General features: G+C 43.0%; 1 protein-coding gene across 2 annotated transcripts; it reads left to right on the forward strand.

Annotated features, from left to right (window-relative positions):
- The first annotated feature begins 2,725 nt into the window (after window positions 1–2,725).
- On the forward strand, window positions 2,726–18,724 carry TSPAN15 (tetraspanin 15). 2 transcript variants are annotated; one of them, XM_085064333.1, is made up of 8 exons: window positions 2,726–2,944; window positions 8,211–8,396; window positions 10,300–10,374; window positions 10,962–11,057; window positions 12,644–12,760; window positions 16,004–16,051; window positions 17,433–17,549; window positions 17,836–18,724. In XM_085064333.1, exons 1-8 carry the CDS (start codon window positions 2,891–2,893, stop codon window positions 17,986–17,988), a joined length of 846 nt encoding a protein of 281 aa, XP_084920459.1. In that variant the 5' UTR covers window positions 2,726–2,890; the 3' UTR covers window positions 17,989–18,724. The 2 variants fall into 2 exon arrangements, with proteins under 2 accessions (XP_084920459.1, XP_084920458.1); XM_085064332.1 differs by lacking the exon at window positions 2,726–2,944 and adding an exon at window positions 3,532–3,664.
- Window positions 18,725–19,706: the final 982 nt, after the last annotated feature.

Here is a 19,706-nt window from a genome sequence, read left to right on the forward strand (position 1 = left end):
CCAGGATTCAGAAGCACCCATGGTGCTGGGATGGCAGTAGTTTTGCAGCTCCCATAGCTGCTGGAGCTGCAGCTTGTGCCAGGCTCTGCTGTAACAGGTCAGCATTTATCAGTTCAGGATCCTTTGCACCAGCACAGCCTGGAACCTTTCCTTGCTTCATTAATTTGTGGAGGCAGGCTTGAGTTAACCCATCATGTAACCAACTCTTAAAGCAGGTTTTCTCTGATATAGTATTGCCCAAGTGTCGCTTTTTAAGAAATCAGCACCCGTAGTCCTGAATGTAGTATCTCCTTCTCTTCACAACAGACTTCCTTGCAGGTAATCCCACTCATTTCCCTACCCAGAAACTGAAAAAAATACACTCATACACATCTTCTAATATGCATTCCAAAGCTGTTCCAGGTGTTTCTTCGAAGTCTTACACTGACACCTCATTAAACACCTGATGAACCTTCCACTTTCTGTACACAGTCCAGGAGGGCTGTTCATGCCTTGCAATAGGAATTCAACAGTTCAGGAATTCAACAGTTTAGTGTTCTTCAGATTTGTTGTTAATATTCTCTTTTAAATATCTGCAAATTTGAAGGAGAATAGGAACAAAAACCTCCATATGTTTAGAGGGGAGGGCACTAAAGTGCTTTATCAGTTATGGAAAGTAGAACATAAGCAAGCGTTTGGAAAAAAGGGCTGCACTTATTGACCCTTCAGTGGTGAAGCTGTAACCTCTCTTGGCTGACTTTGAAGATGGTCAAGGTGCCCAGGTTTCCTAGCAACCTTCTTCTGAACCATCTGCCCCAGTCCTTGATCTGTTACTCAGGTGATAATCGAAGAGCAGCCACCCTTTGGCCAACATTTCATCATATGAGTCAGGAGGGATTTGCTTTCCTTTCTCCACACCCACACCTTTTATTCACTTGCTGGTTGTGCATTGACAAGGTTATCATCCTGGAGCCTGGCCAAGGATTTAGTGTGTGCTATCAGCCTTTTGACTTGAAAACTGGGGTGATTTTTGACACAGGCAGGCTCCAGATTCCTCAGGGAAGTTGTATTTTCCTGAGACTGTGGGTAAAACCCACCTCACCAGTGGTTTTGGAGTTATACCAGAGAAAGGGACTACCTGAGAGCAGGGGGTTTTGGGTTTGGCTGGTTTCACTGCTGTTTTTATTATGGGCAGGATTGTCAAGGCCAAATGTAACAGCGCTGAGTCACCAGTCCCAGGTCTGAGCAAAGAGTGAGAGATGCAAACAAAAGATGCTGGTCTGCAAGGTCAGGAAGGGTGATTAAGGGGTGTTTTGTGTTTTGGAAACATAATACCAGGTAACACAGGCAGTAGCAGCTTTAACTGTATTGCAAGTTTGACTCTGCTATAGGAGTAAGAACCTTTGTCCAGGGGACAGTTTTAAGAGCAGGATGTGAAGACCATGAGCATCCACCTTGGATGGGGCAAAGTGCAGCTTCATCAGCCAGATGTGGGCTGCAGAGAAGCAGCAGAAATGCCTCTGGTAGCACTGAAAAGCTTTGGGTCGTTCTGACATGGTTTGGTGCAGGGCTAGCTGTGGTTCACTTCCTTTCTGCAGAGATCCTAAAGCCCAGGGTCAAATGCTCTGCAGTCCATGGCTTTTGATGACTGTCTTTAGGACAACCCCTGGAGATGAGTGAGGAAACGTGGAAGTTATTGATCTTTAATATGAACAAAACCACTGCTAGTTGAGCTGTTGGATGGTCCCAGGAGCAGATGCTGTAATGCACAATCTGCCAAACTCTCAGTTGGAAAACTGCAGCCCTGTGCTGCACTGGGCTGAGGGGGAGAGAATGGAACCATGACAGACCCTCAGGCAGCTCATAACATCTTACTTTAACCACTGTTTGCTGCTAAACTATAATTGTTACCGGAATGAAATAATTGTTACCAGAAACCTTGCCCTTTGTATAGACTAAGTCTGGGATTCAGGAAAAGAAAGGTATTAGTCAATTATTTTCATGCAGTTTCATAACAGGAACCAGTTTTGATACATTGGCTCAGTTCTGAGGGAAAACAACAGGAAAAAGGACACTCCTTTACTCAGCTTCCCCATCCAGCAGGACGTGGCCCGAAATTTTATGGGCAGGAATCAGCACAAATGACAAGGTAAGGTATTAAAAAAGTCAAACCAGAACAATTAATTTAGCTAAATACTCAAACAAGGAAGATGTCTAAGTGACAGGAACATTCTTGGATGTGAATGATGCCCATGAGAGATGAAGAACATGTGACAGACTCTAATTCCCAGCAACTATATGACATGGGATTTCCAGCCTGCATGCCATTGCTAAGTGTCAGGGATATTTGCAGATCTCTCTGAAAATTGAAGTTGTTGATATTTTAAAGGATGAATGCTCTAGGACATTGTATTACCATGAGAAACATTAGAGGTGGAGAGCTATTCTGTTGCTGGGAGTATTCTGGGCTGGATTATTTGTTTCCCAGGAATAGAATGTGGTAGCACTGCATGCAAAAGCAATGGGGCTTTTTATAATAGAATAATCCAGGGATATTTTTTAGCCTTTATAAACTAGATTTTGGTGTATTGTATGACTGAAAGAAATGATGTGTGACTGAGTGTTTACACAGCTCTTGTATGCAGCTCAGAAGTTTTCCAGTCTCTTTGCTAGGTAACTTAAGGATAAATGCTGCCCCACTTCATCTCCTCTGACACCAGACACTGATTTTCAATGCCATCTGTCTCTGTTCCAGGCCAGGATGAAACAACCAACTCTGTGACAGTTGTCTGCCACTTTGAATGAGACTTTTTTCCCCCGGGGAAAATAGCCCTTTGTGGGACAGGAGTGCAGCACTGTGGGCTTGAAAGGGCTTATTTCATCTCGGAGGCATGAATGGCGTTTGCAGTTCATGATCGCTGTGTCAGACCCAACACCGGCCCCCTGTCACAGCAGCGGGACGTGGGTAAATGTCGGTGTAAGCACAAAACGTGGCCAGTGCAATATGCCCGTGAGCTGTTGTTGTTGGCAGGACGTGACGCTCTTTGCATGGACAATCGTGTGGGTGTTATAATGGCAGGTAAATGCACTGGTAATGGCAGGTAAATGCCTCCTCGTGCTGGTGTAAGGTGTAGGGATTCTGCTTTGCCATGTTTTTGGGTCCCCAACCAAAAATCCGAGCGCCCATGCAGCAGCTTTCTACGGATGTATCTTTGTCCCGGCCGCTTTAATGGCGATAGCAGAGGCTTGGGGATACGTGCAGAGCTCCGGCAGCACTGCCTGTTGGAGCAGCCAGATCTCCCTCTCCTGACTCCTCCAGCTGCGCGGCTAATCCCGACCGAGCGGCTAGGCTGTTGCCGAGGGAATTGAAAGGAAAAAAAAAAAAAAGCAGAGAAAGACGAAAGGAGAAGCCGCGGCCGGAGCCGGCCAGCCGCTCCCACGCCTCCCCCGTGCTGTCGGTGCGTGCCGCTCGGTCCCGCTGCCGGAAGCGGCGCTGCCCCGGGCCCGCCCGGCGGGGCGGCTCTGGGAAGGGGCGGAGGGCCCGGCGGGGCGGCGGCAGGTGCCGCGGGAGGGAGGGAGGGAGGGGAGGATGGCGGCGGGAGACCCGGAGCAGGCGCGGTACTGCGGGCGGCTCTCCTACCTCTGCCTCAAGCTCACGCTCATCACCTACTCCACCACGTTCTGGGTGAGCGGCGCTGCGGGGTGCGGGTGTGCGGGGGGCGCGGAGCGGAGCGGGCAGTCCCGAGCCCCGGTGTCGCCCTGCGCAAGGCTCCGCGGTTTAGCAATAGAGGGATGTTTCCGCGGCTGAGGTGGCGGCTGTCACACCCGTGGCCGTGGCTGTGGCTGTCACACCCGTGGCTGTGGGTGCAGCAGTCTTTCCCGAGGGACTGACAAACTGGTTTTGGCGGATGGGGACTTGTAGGGCTTGGAAGTTTCGTAGGTAAAAATCCTTCGTGCGCGTATTAAAATGCAGCTCTGTCCTGCAGGGGAGGTGGGCAAATAGAGCCTTTGCCCTACAACGCCACTCCTCGGTGTGTTGGGTGAGTCCTCTCCTGAGTCTTGGCAGGGTGAGGCTGCCAGGCTTTCGAGTTTACAGGTGCGTGGTGCTTGCTGTCCTCATCCACGTGTTTGGTAAAGCCATAAAGTCCCAGATGTTGGGTCCAGACTGTGACCACTGGCTTAGGACATGTGGTAAATCCACACACACCAGGCACACCCTGGGCTGGAAGGAACCCTTGGGGCTCTTTGCAAGTGCTCTTGTAAGCACCATGATTTTAAAAGGTGCTTTTTTTTGGACTCTGGGATACTGAGACGATGCTGGCTTCAGGTGGTGCTGATGTCAGAGGTGCTGAGGTGGTTTTTCGTTCTGGTTTTTTTCAGTTTAAACACCTCTTAAGTTCTAGTTTGGCTGGTCTGTTTCTGTCTGACATGGTATTTACCAGTTGGGAGCATAAGGCTTTTGGTTTGCTGCATGGGAGAAGAGCCTGAGATCCACCAGGTTAGACAGTGAGTGTCAGATGCAAACTATGATTTAATGAAAAAAGATTGAAACACAAAGCGTTTGGGTGTAATTCAGGCTTTTTGGGCTCTTGGATATCTTTTGTTTGTCGTAGCAGACAAACCAACCCCTGGGTTTAGGCTTCTGGTGCCCTGTGTTCCTCCAAGGCTGTTCTGCAGTTGTGATTTTCAGAAACGGGAAATTTAAATTTACTGTGTTATTTTTCAACCCCCTTTTTTTCAGCATGTCCTTCGTGGAGGACCATGCACGTTGTCTGCTCCGTGTTTTCTGTCAGCAGCAAGGGCCCTTGCTGGTGGGATGTAAACATTCATCTGGTGGCAGAGAAAGGACCCTTCTGAAACCATTCTCAGAGCATCCACGGAGGACAAAGCCTCTTTCAGGCAGCCTGAGGATTTTATTTACTCTTTGTAGTTGCTCGCTCTGGATTTTCAATGCTCTGCCCTCGTTTATAAGCAAGAGCTTCCATTTGTTGGCCGTGCCAGGGAGATGGTTTGCTGCGGGAGGGAGGGAGGGGGAAGGAAGGATGGGGAATGGCAGGGAATTGCTCTGGGAAGGCTGGCGCTGGGCAGCGTCCTCCTGGCGCTGGGGCTGAACACACGCCGGATTGTGTGAGGCGTGTGGGCTTCTCTCTCGGAATGTTCTTTTATTCCAGCTTAGCGAAGCACATCTCATCAGCTGTAAATGTCACTGGCCTGGTTCTCTTTCCAGCACTGGTATTCTTGCTGAGTTTCCTTTTTTTTTTTTAATTAGTGTAAATGAAAGTAAAGCTTGACTGTGGGAGTATTGGCTTGCTTGAATTTTGGGTGGTTTGTGAGGTTCTGCTGCTGTCTGGGGTTTGACCTGCTAGATGCTGAGTTCATTCAATTCCCTCCCTGCTGTTGCTGTTCTTCTGGTACATTACGAATGATGAACGCCCAGATTCAAGTCCCCAGGATGGCTTTAAGCCACCAGGAACTAAATATCAGCCTTATCCAAAGCAGAAAGGAAATTAAAGCATCGCTGGGAATGTCTGAGTGGATGTTTGCTGCGGGCCTTGTGGTCTTCCCCTGTCACCCAGGGCTTTTTAAAGTATTAGTTGTCATTGTAACTTTTCGAGACAGCTCTTTTCCTGGCGATTCAGGCTGTAATGTATTTTTTCTTGCCCAGCTGAAACAAAACCCAGCATTTCAAACAGAAGGTGCTGCTGTAGAGTGGGTGCTTTATTTAAGAATAAATACTGTAAATACAGGGTTAAAGCTTCTGCTTATAAATAAATTAAAAAATGCTTCTCCTGTCTCTTGGGAAAGCAGCTTCCCTATGTGCAAAAGCCCCAGAGAAATCCCCTGGTATTTGCTGGTGGATGCTCATTTAATGTGAGTCAAGGCAGTTAATTTTTCCTGTGTACACAGCTGGAATTGCCAAACTGGGAGCTGTTGTAGAGGATGCAGGATGTAAACAGTTTGTGTTTCGGTGGGTTCCCTACGTAAAAGCTGTGCTTCCACCCCCAGGCACAGGAAGGGAAAGCACAGATCGAAGCAGACACTCGGGTGGGATGACTGCTAGGTTAGCACATCTGCTTGCCATAAATAATTGCTGCTGTTGGTTTGACCATATTAAAGGTTTAAAAGATTTTTATTAAATGCTTAAAAAACCAGAAGATAATGAAAGCAAAAATCTTGGAGGGTGTCAGAGCAAAAATGGAAGTGAAAAGGGGTGAAGATATTATATGGAGATTCTGTATGTATTTATGTATCTTAAGCTCTTAAAGTAGGAAATGTCTTGTATTTTACTCACAGGCACCTATGAGTTAAAGAAAATCTGAACCTTAATGTTTTGATGAGAAAAGTGTCGTTAAGAAAAAGACATTTCAGTAAAAAGTTCCTGTCTTGAAACAATGCTCTTCTGAAATTCTGATAATCCCGTCTGTCTTTAATATCTGTGGTTTATGTCCAGTGTTTGGGTTTTTTTTACTTTTTAAACAAGAAATTTACTAGGCAAGAGTTATTGTTTTTATTGTTAAAGGAACTTTAGTGTTTGCAGGAGAATTTAGTTTTGGGGCTTTCTTAATAATTAAAAAAAAACCCCATAGAACTCCTGAGTTGTGTACAAGTGCAGACACTAATTTTATAATCTGTGATAGGTTTATATGGTGCTGAGACTCTTTCCTCAATAGCTGCATTTAAAAATTTCTAACTGATTTTTTTATTTTGTTACCTGCTTGAAAATAAATCAGTAGTTTCTTATTTTTTTTAAAAGAATAAAGCTAGCACTACAAATTGATCATCTAGAAATCAAATCCCCCTAATTAAACTTTTACAGTAGAAGCATATCAGTGGTAAATTTTTGGTCCCTGTTATTTGTCCAGCATGTTTTCTCTTCTGTCATCATTACTGCATAATTTTTGGATTTGTCAGAGGGGAAGTTACTCTCAGTTTTAAGTTGCTTTTAAAATAGCTTCATTACATTTATTTTTTATGGGTGAATCCTTTTGAGAATTCTTTCTCTTTAAATGACAAACTGTTGGCATTCCCTACATATTGTCCTTCGGTGTTATTTTTAATTTCTGTAGAAAATCAAGAACTTCCAGTAAGTTGTCATTTATTTTAAGATATCCCATAATTAAAAAAGTATTTCAACTGCTTGGCTAATGAACTTGTAACTCACATCGTGTATTTCTCTAGCCCTTTGTCTGGGATATACCATGTCATATCCAAAATTAAGAAGTGAAATTTAAATTTAAGAAGTACAATTAAGAAACATTGGTGTGCAGAGAGCAGACTCGAATTTTCAGGAAATGTCAGGTCAGGAAAGGGGAATGTTGTTTATCAGATTGCCAAAATGATTGATTTGTGTCTGGTCTTTTCCCTGAGGATGTGTCTGGCTGTTGGAGTCGGCAGGAAAGTTTTTGCAATGCAATTTTCGAGATTAAGTATTGTGGGATATTTTTAATTTTAATTAATTCAGCATAATTCAAAGTGATATGCAGCCCACAGTGGGTTTAATACCAAGTGATTTTGACTAAATCAATTATTTTGATTGAATTATCTTTACCTTGTTGAATGAAATATGTCTCTTCCTATTTCGCTTGTCAGATTTATCTGGTAGTTGCTCAAGAAAGTGATGTAATTTCAAACTTGGGTTTTTGTTTTGTTTTTTCAGTTTTTAATCTGGTGCCTTTCCCTTGGTGGCAGGAGGAGTGGAGGTATAGGAAATACCTGACTGTTTTTACTGAGCCTGAATACAATAGGAATTAATATGAAGGGACAGATAGAAGATAGGCTGTTATCAGACCAGCTCAGAAACTGTGTTTTGTTAGAGGTACCTATATATTTCTGTATATTTATACACACAGAGAGAAGGACAGACAGACATGCAAAGGCAGATCATTAATGCTGTGGCAGTTGCTCATATATGTAATATATGGCATCTCAGATGGGTAATAAATTACATTTCAACCAGTGATGTATATTTTGATTTGTTTAACTTCCAGAATGTTAAACATGATGAAATATATTTTTGAAATGAGCAAGTTTAATTTTTTTTTCTAACTCCACCCTTTTTCTACTTTAGTTTTTGAGTTTTTTTTATTTTTTATCCAAACTTCTGCTTTGGGTGTTTCATTGTTTATAATGAATCCTGAAGTGAGCAGTCACAGTTCCTGTGCACTCACAACCTGTCTGCTCTGTGTTTACTGGGAGAATAACATCCATGCTTCCCTCTGTTTCTCTTCCAGGTGATTGGAGCCCTTGTCCTCGCCGTTGGGATTTATGCAGAAATTGAAAGACAGAAGTACAAAACTCTAGAAAGTGCCTTTCTAGCCCCAGCAATTATTTTAATACTTTTGGGCATTATAATGTTCCTGGTATCCTTTGTGGGTGTACTGGCTTCTCTAAGAGATAATTTATGCCTTCTGCAAGCAGTAAGTGTTCAGATTTTTATTCCTAGTTTCTAAGGCTTGTTGCTTTTGCTTTTCATGTCCTCTGAATTCACACCCATAACTATGTCTGCATTTAAAATATTTTAATGAAGTTGCTTTTTAGAAAATTTTAATTTAATCTTTATTTAACAGCTGTGGTTCCTCCTTCAGGGAGCAGCAGCATTTGTTCTTGCCAGCGACAGGATCAGTGAGGGTCTGAGCCCAGCACTGAGCAAAGTAGTTAAGGTTTTATGGAAAATAATCAGGAGTGTAAATTATTATCAGTCGATGTGTATCTTGTGCAAACTCAGCTGTTGACGTACCCTTTGAGGCTGGCTTCTTGTTTCAACTCGGAGGAGGCAGCTCAGGAGAGAAGCCCTGGCTCAGGCTGATGTCTGGCAGGCCAGTGTGGATGGAGTCTGTCTGTCCTCCCCTGGGAAGTGGAATGTAGGGGGGAGATGGACAAGTGTGTGTTACAAGGTCAGATGTGGAGCTCAGGCCTTTGAGAGAAAGGCCCTGAGGGTGAAGTGAAAGGGACAAGGTTTTGCTCCCCAGTACCTCTGAAAAGGTGAATTTTAGGGAGTTTTTGGCTATTTCTGTGGTTGCAGTTGGAAGCTGCATATGTGACTAATTAAAATTCAAGTGTGCAAACTTCATTTTCACCTTCATAGAATCACAGAGAGTTTGGGTTGGAAGGGACCTTGTAAAGGCCACCTAGTCCAACCCCCTTGCAAATGAGCAGGGACACTAGACCAGTGTGGGCTCAAAACCCAACCCAACCTGGCCTTGTCATGACAGTTCAGTCTAATGAAATGATAAATATGTGGTTTGTTATGGAGGGCAAAGCCAGAAATAACCATGGATTTTGAAGTTATAGTGGAATTTTACTGAAAGCCCCTCCTTAGACTTCTTTCACACTGAGCCTGGTGGTGTGTCAGATGCCAGGAACATTTTCTGTTCCCATTCTGGTAGCAAACCCAGCTGGGTATTCAACAAAGCAAGTCCCTGGTGCCAGCTTCTCAGGCTGATTCCAGATTTAGCAGGAAAAGAGATACCTGTCTGGTGAATTCCTGACACTGATACTGATCACACAGAAGTTAAAGCAGCTTTCAGAGGCAAGCACAGGGGATTATTTTCAGATGAGGGATCATAAAACTTCGCTCCTGATGAAGTTCATTGTTACACAGCAGACCTAAATTCATATAACCCATATTCTGTGCCTCGAGGGTTGGAAAAACATTTCAAGTGCTGGCACATTGCAGCTCTCTCCTGGTGCTATGGATTTCTTCATATTTTTCACATTTTGCACACACTTTGATGGGCAGTCACGGATGCAGATGTGGTTGTGCGTGAATACATTTGTGACCACACAACCATAAAAGATAAATGTGGGAAGCAGCAGACTCAAAGGTACCAAGCCTGGAATTTTGGTTTGATTTAGCACTGACAGTATAGTAGAAGGTGGTTTGGATTATCTTAAGGTGCTGCTTTATCCACTAATTGAAAGCTAACAGGTAAGTAGGGGTTTTGTAGGAAGCATAAAAACATGAAGTTTGGTGTGGTTTGTAGCAGTCCATCAGAATGCAGCTCTTGGATGCTGTTGTGGAAAGGAGAATCTTGGCAGGATAATTACATCTAATGGTTTTGAGTCTGTTCAAAGCAGAAAAATAATGTGCTTGCCAATTGGGCAAAACCCAGAATAACTGAAGTGAGGACGAAAGGCTTTCTCATGACAGGGACAGTTTTATAGGAACAAAATCATAATTTTATATCTTCCTTTAAAATGCCATGTCATATGCTGAAAGCCAGATCTGTTGGCAATTGAATGCTAGACTTAAGGGCACTAATTGAAAAAATAATTGGAGTTGTTCTGTCTAATGACTCACTTACACTTGTTTTCCTGCAGTTCATGTACATCCTTGGTATCTGCTTGCTGATCGAGCTGACAGGTGGAGTGGTGGCCCTGATCTTCAGGAACCAGGTGAGCTGCTTGCTTTAGATTTTGATATGATTCAGCTGTGCTAAATAACAGCTCTTAAAGTTGTCACCTGAGCACTAATTGCTAGAGGTCTGAAGACAGGTTCAGGCTTTTTGGGGTCTTCAGGGTTCAGTGATGGTGGAGTTTGCCACCATTCTGGAGACAAATTCCAGATTAAAGAACCTGGAGAAAACCTGGTTACTAAAAATGTGCAATACAGGCAAAATGAGTTTCTAGCTCTTTGTGTATTACAAAGTGCTTTCTTCTGTTTTGCCATCTGGGTCTGACTGCTTATTTGGGAAGTTTCCAGATGGATTTGGAGACTGTTGTTTGTTAGTGGCCAAAATGTTTTGCCTCAGTTAAAGGACAGCTCTTCCCTGCCCATATCCGTAAGCAACATAACTAATTTATATAGGAGACTCCATCCTTGACAAGCATGGTAAAACTTAAATATTAAACCCTTGATTTTTCTAAACAGAAAGCAGCAGACTACTTTTTACAGTTAGAAATGCATTAAAACATAAACCTGCTCTTCTAATTCTGTTCCAGCCTGTGCAGCCTGTGAATCTTGTTTACCTTTTGCTTTTTAGACAATCAAATTTTTGAATGATAACATTAGAAGAGGAATTGAGAATTACTATGATGATTTAGACTTCAAGAACATAATGGATTCTGTTCAAAAGCAGGTTTGTTGTTGGTTTTTTTTTTCCCTTGGACTAACTCAGCAACAGCGTAGAGTCTTTCCAATGATGTGATAATCAAGTTGTTATTGATGAGGGGGATGAGATCTCTTGTGTCATCTCTTATGGTGTTGCTGCTGAGGTCAGGACTCATCCAGCATTCCAGCTGGCATTTAAAACCCTTATATGTCACTGCAAAAAGAGAGGGCCAAAATGCTTTTGCCTTGGCAGGTGCAATTGAGATGCTCAAGGTCAGATCCTACAAATGTGTAGGTTTATAGTGGCCCCACAACTGAATTCAGACAAATTCAGCCTAAATTCCACCCACAGGCTTGCATTTGGCATTTCAGCTGGCAAGAGACTGAGAAGCATCTTGTTAACAGGAGGCATTGGATGAAGAGAGATGAGGTGGAATTTAGGCTCTTACAACCTGGGCTGTTGTGTGGCTGCTCGAGGGCATGCAGAGAGCTCTTTAACAAGGTGGTTAATGGAAGGGAATGCCCATGGAAGTGTATCTACCTGTCATTAAAATTCAGAAATTGTGGTGAGCCCAGCTGAGCATTACTTAATGGCACGTGGCATTGACTCACAGCCTGAGGTTTTTTTTTATTTTAATAAGGCTGGTCTGTTGAAATGTTTATTGGGTTATTGAAGAGTTCTGCCATGCAGTTCAGAGACTGTAGAAGAAGCAAAAAGTGTTCAGAAATGTGATGTCAGGGCCCATGTGATGTCCATGACCATGCCAAGTAATGATTATTTTAAAAAAATTACTTAGGAAGTGATACATATATTCTAGGACATCGTTATGGAGATGGCAGCCTGCTTTGAAAAACACAGTTAGCATGGAAAGTCTGTCAAAAGCAAACCATTCTGAGGAAATTTTGTCATTAGACTTCATAATGCTTTAAAGTTTCCATGCACTGCCCAGAATTCTGGATACGTTCAGTGAAAGCACGTTTTAATGATTAAATGAACTCCTCCTTTTCCCTTTGTTTAAATTATAAAGTGAATATTTATATTAAGTCAGTGTAAACTTACAGCATTTGTTTGCCAGATTTCAGTTCTTCTAAATCACATCCACAATGTTTTGGTGAGATTAATTTATGCCTTACAGCAAAGCTTTTGCTTTTTAGACCCAGTTGGAAATGTAGTCATAATCCTTACAACAACTGCAGAGGTAGATTATAGGTCAAGATAGAGTCGATGTAAAAACATTGCTTAATGATGCCCAGACCTGGAAAGATAATTTTTCAACTCAGAAAAGATGGGAGGTGGAAGTTAGCACCGAGTACTTTGCTTTGGCACCCTGGGTTATAGTTCAATGAGTGACAGAGGAACATTACCTATATCTCTAATTTTTTTAAGTTGTATTTATCATATACCTTCATACATGCCTTGCTGATAAAATGACAAATTTCTTTTTTTACCTTAGGGCTTTTAAAATTGTTTTAGTCTTACTTTGTTTTCTACTTATTCAAACAGTTTAAGACAGAATTTTTTTTTCCTTTTCCATTTAGAATCCTAGGACCATTTAGGTTGGAGAAGACCTTTAAGATCATTGAGTTCTGGTTTTTTTGGTTTTTTTTCTCCAGTTTAAGTGCTGTGGTGGGGAAGATTATAGAGATTGGTCCCAAAACGTGTACCATGACTGTGCAGCTCCAGGACCACTGGCCTGTGGGGTGCCCTATACTTGCTGCATCAGAAATAAGGTAAGTCTTGGCATCTCAGCATCACTGCTGTTTGCTTAAAAAAGTACCTGAATTTAGGAAGGCTGGGCTAAGAAGTGAAGGAAAATGGGTCCTTTCCTCCCCTGATGGATCTGTGGGTGTTGACAGCTTGAAAAGGAGAAAATAATGGATTAGATGTGTTGGCTATGGTCCATTTTACTGACCCACTTCCCAGCCCTGGAAGGGATATTGGGAGCTCCTCTAATCTCACAGCTCCCCTGAACCAGAGCTGCTTAAAATTCAGTTTTGCTGGTGTATTCCCCAGGGTTTGCTGCTCCAGCTTTGCCAGGAAGCCTGGGACCTGATTACTTCCGTGGGTGGGGGTCAGAGTGATGTGCTCCAGCTGATGTGTGAGTTAAAAGCCAAACAGAATGACCTCGTCATCTCCAGAATAATCCAGAAATGTGGGCAACTAGCCTCAGGGTCAGGGCATGATTGTGGGCACAGGTCTAGACTGGAGCTGCTGCTCTGCCCTAACCCATCCTTGAAAACTACCTGCCTCTAAGGTCCTGGAAGGACTGGAGTCAGGACCAGTTTCTCAGTCTGTGATGAACTGGTACTAACTGGTGCTGACAGCACTAGGAGCAGGCGTTGATTTTCATGTAAATGTGTTTTAATTAAATTTTGTAATTCACTGCCCTTCATTTGAGGGATGCATGCAATGCTTAATTTGATAAAGAGCTATTCCTCAACTATTCCAGTGTGGGCAGTCCCTGTCTCCCTGGGTTTTGGTCTTTAGTCTGAAAATGAGACAGAGAAATAGGGTGTGTTTGAGACTTGAGCTCATGATGGATATTCTGCTGCTGCCTGGTTAGGGCTGCCCTTTCAACATCTGCCTTGAGCATGGCTGTTTAATTAAAAAAGGAAAAGTAAATGCAATGGTTGTTGTCAGTAATCCTGCTAGGTGTTGCTGAGACATGTGTATCACAGGAAGGTGTTTATTATGTGTGTGTACACGTTTTTGGTGTGTGAGAAAAGGTCTGTTTAAATCTGCAATGAGCTTTGATTTATTCTCAGAAACCAAAGCTAAACAGTTATGCTCTGAGTCATAGGTGTTTGAGAGGAAGAAGTTTGTGTATGTGAAAGTAGCACCTGCTGATCTGCAGCTGTGTGGAGCAGAACAACTCAGGATTTTGCCTTCAGGAAAGGGAAAGTACTAAAAGAAAAACTTCTCCAAGGAAAAATGGGGAGTATATTCCCTGTTGACAGCTGGGGATGGGGTGGATTAGGCTGCTTGTAGCCCACAGGTGTTAAGCTCAGGGAAGTTAATTGAAAGGCAAGGAGAAGCCCAAATTTAGGTGTAGTTCATCCAGACACTGCAGTACGTGAAGCTCGTGGCTTTGAGCAGGGAGATGCCATTGCTGGGCTGTGTGGAGTCTGGGCAGCACAGCATGGTAACACCATCACCAGGGCTGTGTGCTCGTCTGCCTCAGGGAAAAACCAACCAGAAGATGCATCAATCTTGTGTGTTTGACAAAGGCTTCCAAATACAGGCTGGTTTCTGTCCTGGAAAGCTACAGATATGGTTTGTGATTACTCATGGGCTTTGTAGTCATGGAAAACTCCTGCTAATGCCGGTGGCTGGGTTCTGATCCTCTGTAAAAGCCTTCTGCTAACACGAGCCAGCTCGTACTGAGGGGACTCTAAAGGAACTATCTTAAAGTCAAATTATCTGTTAAAGACTTACACTAGTGTAGCAGATAGAAATTAGTCCCAAATGCCTATAATCCTCTGTTTCCCATGCATTTATCTCCTCTAAGTACATTTGCTTATGCCACTACGTCCTGTTAGCAAATTCTGTGTTTAAAATTAAATGGTGGGACTGTGTTCCTTGTGGTCACATTTTTTAGAGGTGGCCATGTGTCAGTCAGTCAGGCTCCAGCAGTTTTGGGAACATGAAATCACTCACAGCCAACACAACATGCTGATGCCTAATACTGGTGTTGACTTCCAAGTGTATTTATTACCTGTGTTGGCAGATGGATACCCCACAGAGTTTCCCAACAGCCCTGTGGAATACTCTGAGCTTTTTCTTAGTCTGAACTGCTTTTGTCAGACAGTTGTGTGTTCAAGGTGAGAGCCCAGCTTTTTGGGGGGCTTCAAAACTTTGCCCCTGGCTGGTGTTTCTGCCATTTTGTAACATATATGCATCTTCCGTCTTTGGAAAACATCCTCTTTCTTCTTGGGAATGTGGCCTGGAACCCCCAGTCTACTGCTCAGAGGCTACCAGCATTTTGAAATCTTCATTCCTACATTTTGTTTTAATTTTGGAGTGTAGTTTCCCAGAGAAGCTGTGGCTGCCCCATGCCTGGAAGTGTCCAAGGCCAGGTTGAATCTTGGAGCAAACTGGGACAGTGGAAAGTGTCCCTGCCCATAGCAGGAGGGTGGGAACTAGATAGTCTTTAAAGTCCCTTTCAGCCTAAACTATTCTAGGATTCTAAGAATGTATATCAATAATGGAGGGTTCATTCTGCCTTATTATCCTTATTTGTATATTCTCCTTTCCCTCCGTGTCTTTGGCTTTGTTGGCTGCTTCCTTTGATGCTGGTGGGCTTTACGTTGGATGATTTTTAGTGAAGGACAGCATTTTCAGGTTGGCTTTTCCAGGCCAGGTAGAACCTTGGAACTCTGGAACAGAAAATATTACATAGCTACAGCAAATGCATTAGTAATCTGTGGTGAATGCAAGCACTCAGTCTCTTTTAAATATATGAGTTTTATATTCCTATATATAATGGTATGTAAAATTATAGTGTAATAAATGTAGTCTTGTAAAAAGCATTACTAGTATTGAAAGTTATTTGAAGTTGAAGGTATTTCTGAGTTTAAATTTGTCATCATGTTGGCATGAAGGCCATGTTAATCCCTGTTTTTTTAATAAGATATGTTATTAAGGCTTTAAAATGAAACCCAGCTGTTCATTCTGTGGAAACAGCCGTGTCACACAGCTCTGTCATAGCTTGCTTTGGTTGCTGGTGCCACCCTGATTTTGGTGGATAGAAATGGTTCAAATGTCTTGTGTTGTGACATGCTGACAATACTAATTTCTCTAAAATCATGTAGAGCTCTAACTAAATCTGACACTGGGGCTGATGGGAGAAGCTGGTGTTGGACTGGGAAATAACCCTGTCATTGCTATTATATGAGCTGGGTGAACACAGTAAAAACAATATTTTTGTGATTTTAGTTTTCTGCTGCAGTTTATATTTGTTGTTTTCTTTTCAGACAGACATTATCAACACTATGTGCGGATACAAAACCATTGACCAAGAGGTAACATAGCTATTGCCCACCCTCTCATGGCAGAGGGTGCTGCTTTTCTGCTTTTTTTTTTTTTTGGTCTGTTATAAAAGTATCCTCTGTATGCTTTAATCTGCCATGCCATTAAATCAGCAATTAGTTGGTTTTTTCCCCCTGGAATAATTTCCATATATTAGAAAAAACCGAATCTTGTTTGATTTTTGTATTTTGCCATTGTATTTTCCACGATTCCTTGTTTGCTGACAACTTCCCCAAGCTAATTTCACAACTAATGCACAAAAACCTGCTTTCATACTTTTAAGCAGTGACTTTTGAATTGGGTAAAGCTTTTAGTACTTATGAGCTGAAGTTTCTCACTGAGCAAAATCTGCATTGATAGAGCCAAATTAGCTGTTTCTAAGTATTTTATATCCCAGTAGTGGGTGTTTTATTTGTGAGCCTGTAATAGTTATTCCTGGAACAGGAGTGGGGCTTCCCTGGTTGTGCTGGCTGCCTCCTCCCCCCTCCAGGAGGGGATGGGGCCTCCCGCTTCAGCCTTCCCTTTTGGGAGTAGCCCCAGCGACTCCAGAGTAGAGACTGCCAGCTCAAGGCAATAATTGCATGGTGATTAAGAAGGGAAATCGGTAATTGGATCTGTCCTGAGTTCTCCACTGCTGCCTTTGGAGTGCTGGGGCGGAGCAGGGCAGGGGGCTGGTCTGAAAAAGCTCATTTGCGGCACTTGGAGCACAATGCCAGCCTCGGTTGTTGGTTTTTGGGATTACCGGTTATCTTTAAATACAATTTGTCTTCATTTAGATTCATTGATTTATGGCTTAATCACCTGAACGCTCCAGCCGGGCTCTAACACGGAGCACTTAAGCATATGCTTAACTTTACCCCATTCATCTGCTTAGGACCCTCTGCAGCCTCAAGTGCTTTCTATATTATGGCTTGGGGTCACGAAGCAGCACAGCTTGCAGGACTGAATCCCAAATCCTCTTGTTCCTGCCCTTTTTAGGGTCTTTTGCAAAGCACTTGGTCCACAATTTATATTTTTCCACTGCTGTACTTTCAGCTTGGAAGCAGAGATGAAAGCTAAAGAGGACTTCTCTTCTTTCCAAGCGGTCTTAAATGAGAATTGGGTGCATTTCTTGTAGGAAAAAAAGCTGCAAAACTAGGTTTAAGACAATGAAATAAGTTACTCAGGTGTAGAATAACTTTAAAAAAATAGAATCATTTGTTCAGGTGTGAAACAGCTTAACAACCGATGGAAGAATTAGAAATGAGGTCTTTGTTAAACTCAGTGCGTTTAAGGAGGTGGGAAGCAAATTTGGTTTTTTGAGTTGCCACATGTGTTTTTGAGTTGCCACATCAGTGGAACTGCCTGTTGAACTCTTCCTCTGGTATTTTGCAGCGCTTGAGTGTTCAGCATGTTATCTACGTCCGAGGGTGCACGAATGCAGTGCTCATTTGGTTTTTGGACAACTACAGCATCATGGCTGGTGTGCTGCTCGGCATATTGCTGCCCCAGGTAAGAGAGAGCCACAGTGTTAACCATGAGAGGGAACATCTGATTTGTTGCTATGGTGTGTGAAATCTCATTTGACTACAATAATAAATTTTCCTTTTTAATGTAATGTAATCAATAAGCTGAGGTGGCATTCTGGTAACTTAGTAGCATTACTGTGACACTTTGCAGGATTGGTGGGGTAATTTGCTTTTGCTTGGGGTTTTTTTGAGTCCTTCCCTTGCTGTGTCCGCTGGGACTTTAACGCTCCAGTGAGGTGTCTGACTGGGGCTGCCCCTTCCTTTTGCAGTTCCTGGGAGTGCTGCTGTCCCTGCTGTACATCACTCGGGTGGAAGACATCATCACGGAGCACAAGCTGAGCGAGAGTCTGTTTGAGGACGCGCGGCACAGATCTGCCCCCGAGTTTGCTGGAGCCGGCTGCTGCATGTGTTACCCGGGGTGACTTTGGAAATCAAAATGCAGCTAAAGCCAGGCAAACCCACCAGTTTTGGGTCGTGCTGGCTGTTCCAGACTCTGGGGGTGGTGAGCAGCCAGCAGCAGGCGGTGGGTGTGATCCAGGACACCGGAGGGGCCCCGCACTGCTGATGGGATTGCGGTGCTGCTGGAGAAGGGTCTGTGGATCATTAAATCTCCTTCTGAGTGATTGCTGAGTGATAATGCAGCCAGAAAAATCTGGTCTGGGAAGATTTGAACGTCGATTTCTAGGAAGTGTCTTCACGTCTTGGGATGCCGTATTTCAGTGTTTGTCCTTTTCCAACTTTATTTTCTTACTCCTTCCAAGAGAGGTTTCTTACTGATCTACATGGTGAATATTAAACATGTTTAATAGTGGGTTTTTATGCTAATCATAAGGAATTTACTGACAATAATGGATGTGATGCTGATCGCTTTCATTGCTCAGTCTTCTGTGCCTTTTAATAGTGGGGTAAATGCCAATGTCGAATCAGTCAGGTAATGCTTGGTATATTTTTTAATGCAATTTATTACTGTTTGGCTTTTGTACAAACTTACAGGATGTTTGAGTCTTGGATGTACTGTATTTTTCCCCTTTAGTAAATTAACTAGGTGATTTATGACTTTCTATTTTTTTTGGAGTTCTGTATGTCAAGATGTTTCTAAAATATATTGTCAAAATAAAATCAATGATGAGTTGTTTTTCTTAAAAAAAAGCATATAAATTTTGTTTAAAATGCTTTTTATTTTCTTGTGTAAGTTAAGCCTGTCTCTCAAATGCTGCATCAAAAGGTAGAAGTAGCTGGAGCTGTGATTCTGGCTTGGGTGCTACCTGCCTGGGGTTTTGGAGAGTCACTGAACATCTGTGCCTCCCCTTGCTTCTCTTAGTTCACCAAGAACTCTAGGGTTTTTGTTAGTGTTCCTTTGTCCTGAGCGTTTCTCTGCAGTCTCTCCAGCCCTAGCCAAGCCTGCAGGCAAAATGCAAAACCTAATTATCCTAATATTTCAATTAAACCAGAATCAGGTTGAGAATAAAGCAGGTTTGTGTCCTGAACCTCTGCTTTTCTGAACACTCCACTAAGAAAAACAGAGCAAGATCTGATATTATTCTCTCCTTGCTGCTTTTTGTTGTTGATGTTTTTCTAAATTTTCTTGTCCTGGACATTTTCTCAGCTTCCTTCAAGACTCAGTGTTTGCTGCTTAACTCTCTGCCTTCACCAAGAATTTCTGAGGAAACTCCAGGAGCCAAAGAGGACTCATCCAGCTCTTCAGTGTTCCTGATGGTTTGTAGGGAGAGAGATCCCAGTCCAGCATGGACAGTGCAAAGTTATTTCTTACACAGCACACTCTAGCGTTGGGCCCTGCACACTGCTGCTAGTTGTTTTAATTATGCTAATTGCTCCATACCCTTGTCACCGAAATTGTCCTGGTCTCTGTCTTGAATAATGTGCTCTGGTAAGTTAACGAAAGAGGTGTGTTTTAAGGGTGGATTTCCGTACAAAGTGAGGTAGGGGAAAAGAGAGGCAGCTTAGGAGGGTGGAGTTGACAGCTGGGGAAAGATGAGAAAATGGAAGTTGTTGTGGAGAGTAGGCTGGAAAGGTGGGAATGACAAAGGTAATTCTCCTTTGATGACAGATGTAATATTTTTTTTTCTTAATAATAGTGTCTTGTAAATGTGGTGGTTTGAAATACGAGATATTCAGGAAA

This window comes from Lichenostomus cassidix, chromosome 6 (assembly GCF_008360975.1).
Source record: "Lichenostomus cassidix isolate B80296 chromosome 6, HeHo_3.0, whole genome shotgun sequence".
Lineage (NCBI taxonomy): Eukaryota > Metazoa > Chordata > Aves > Passeriformes > Meliphagidae > Lichenostomus > Lichenostomus cassidix.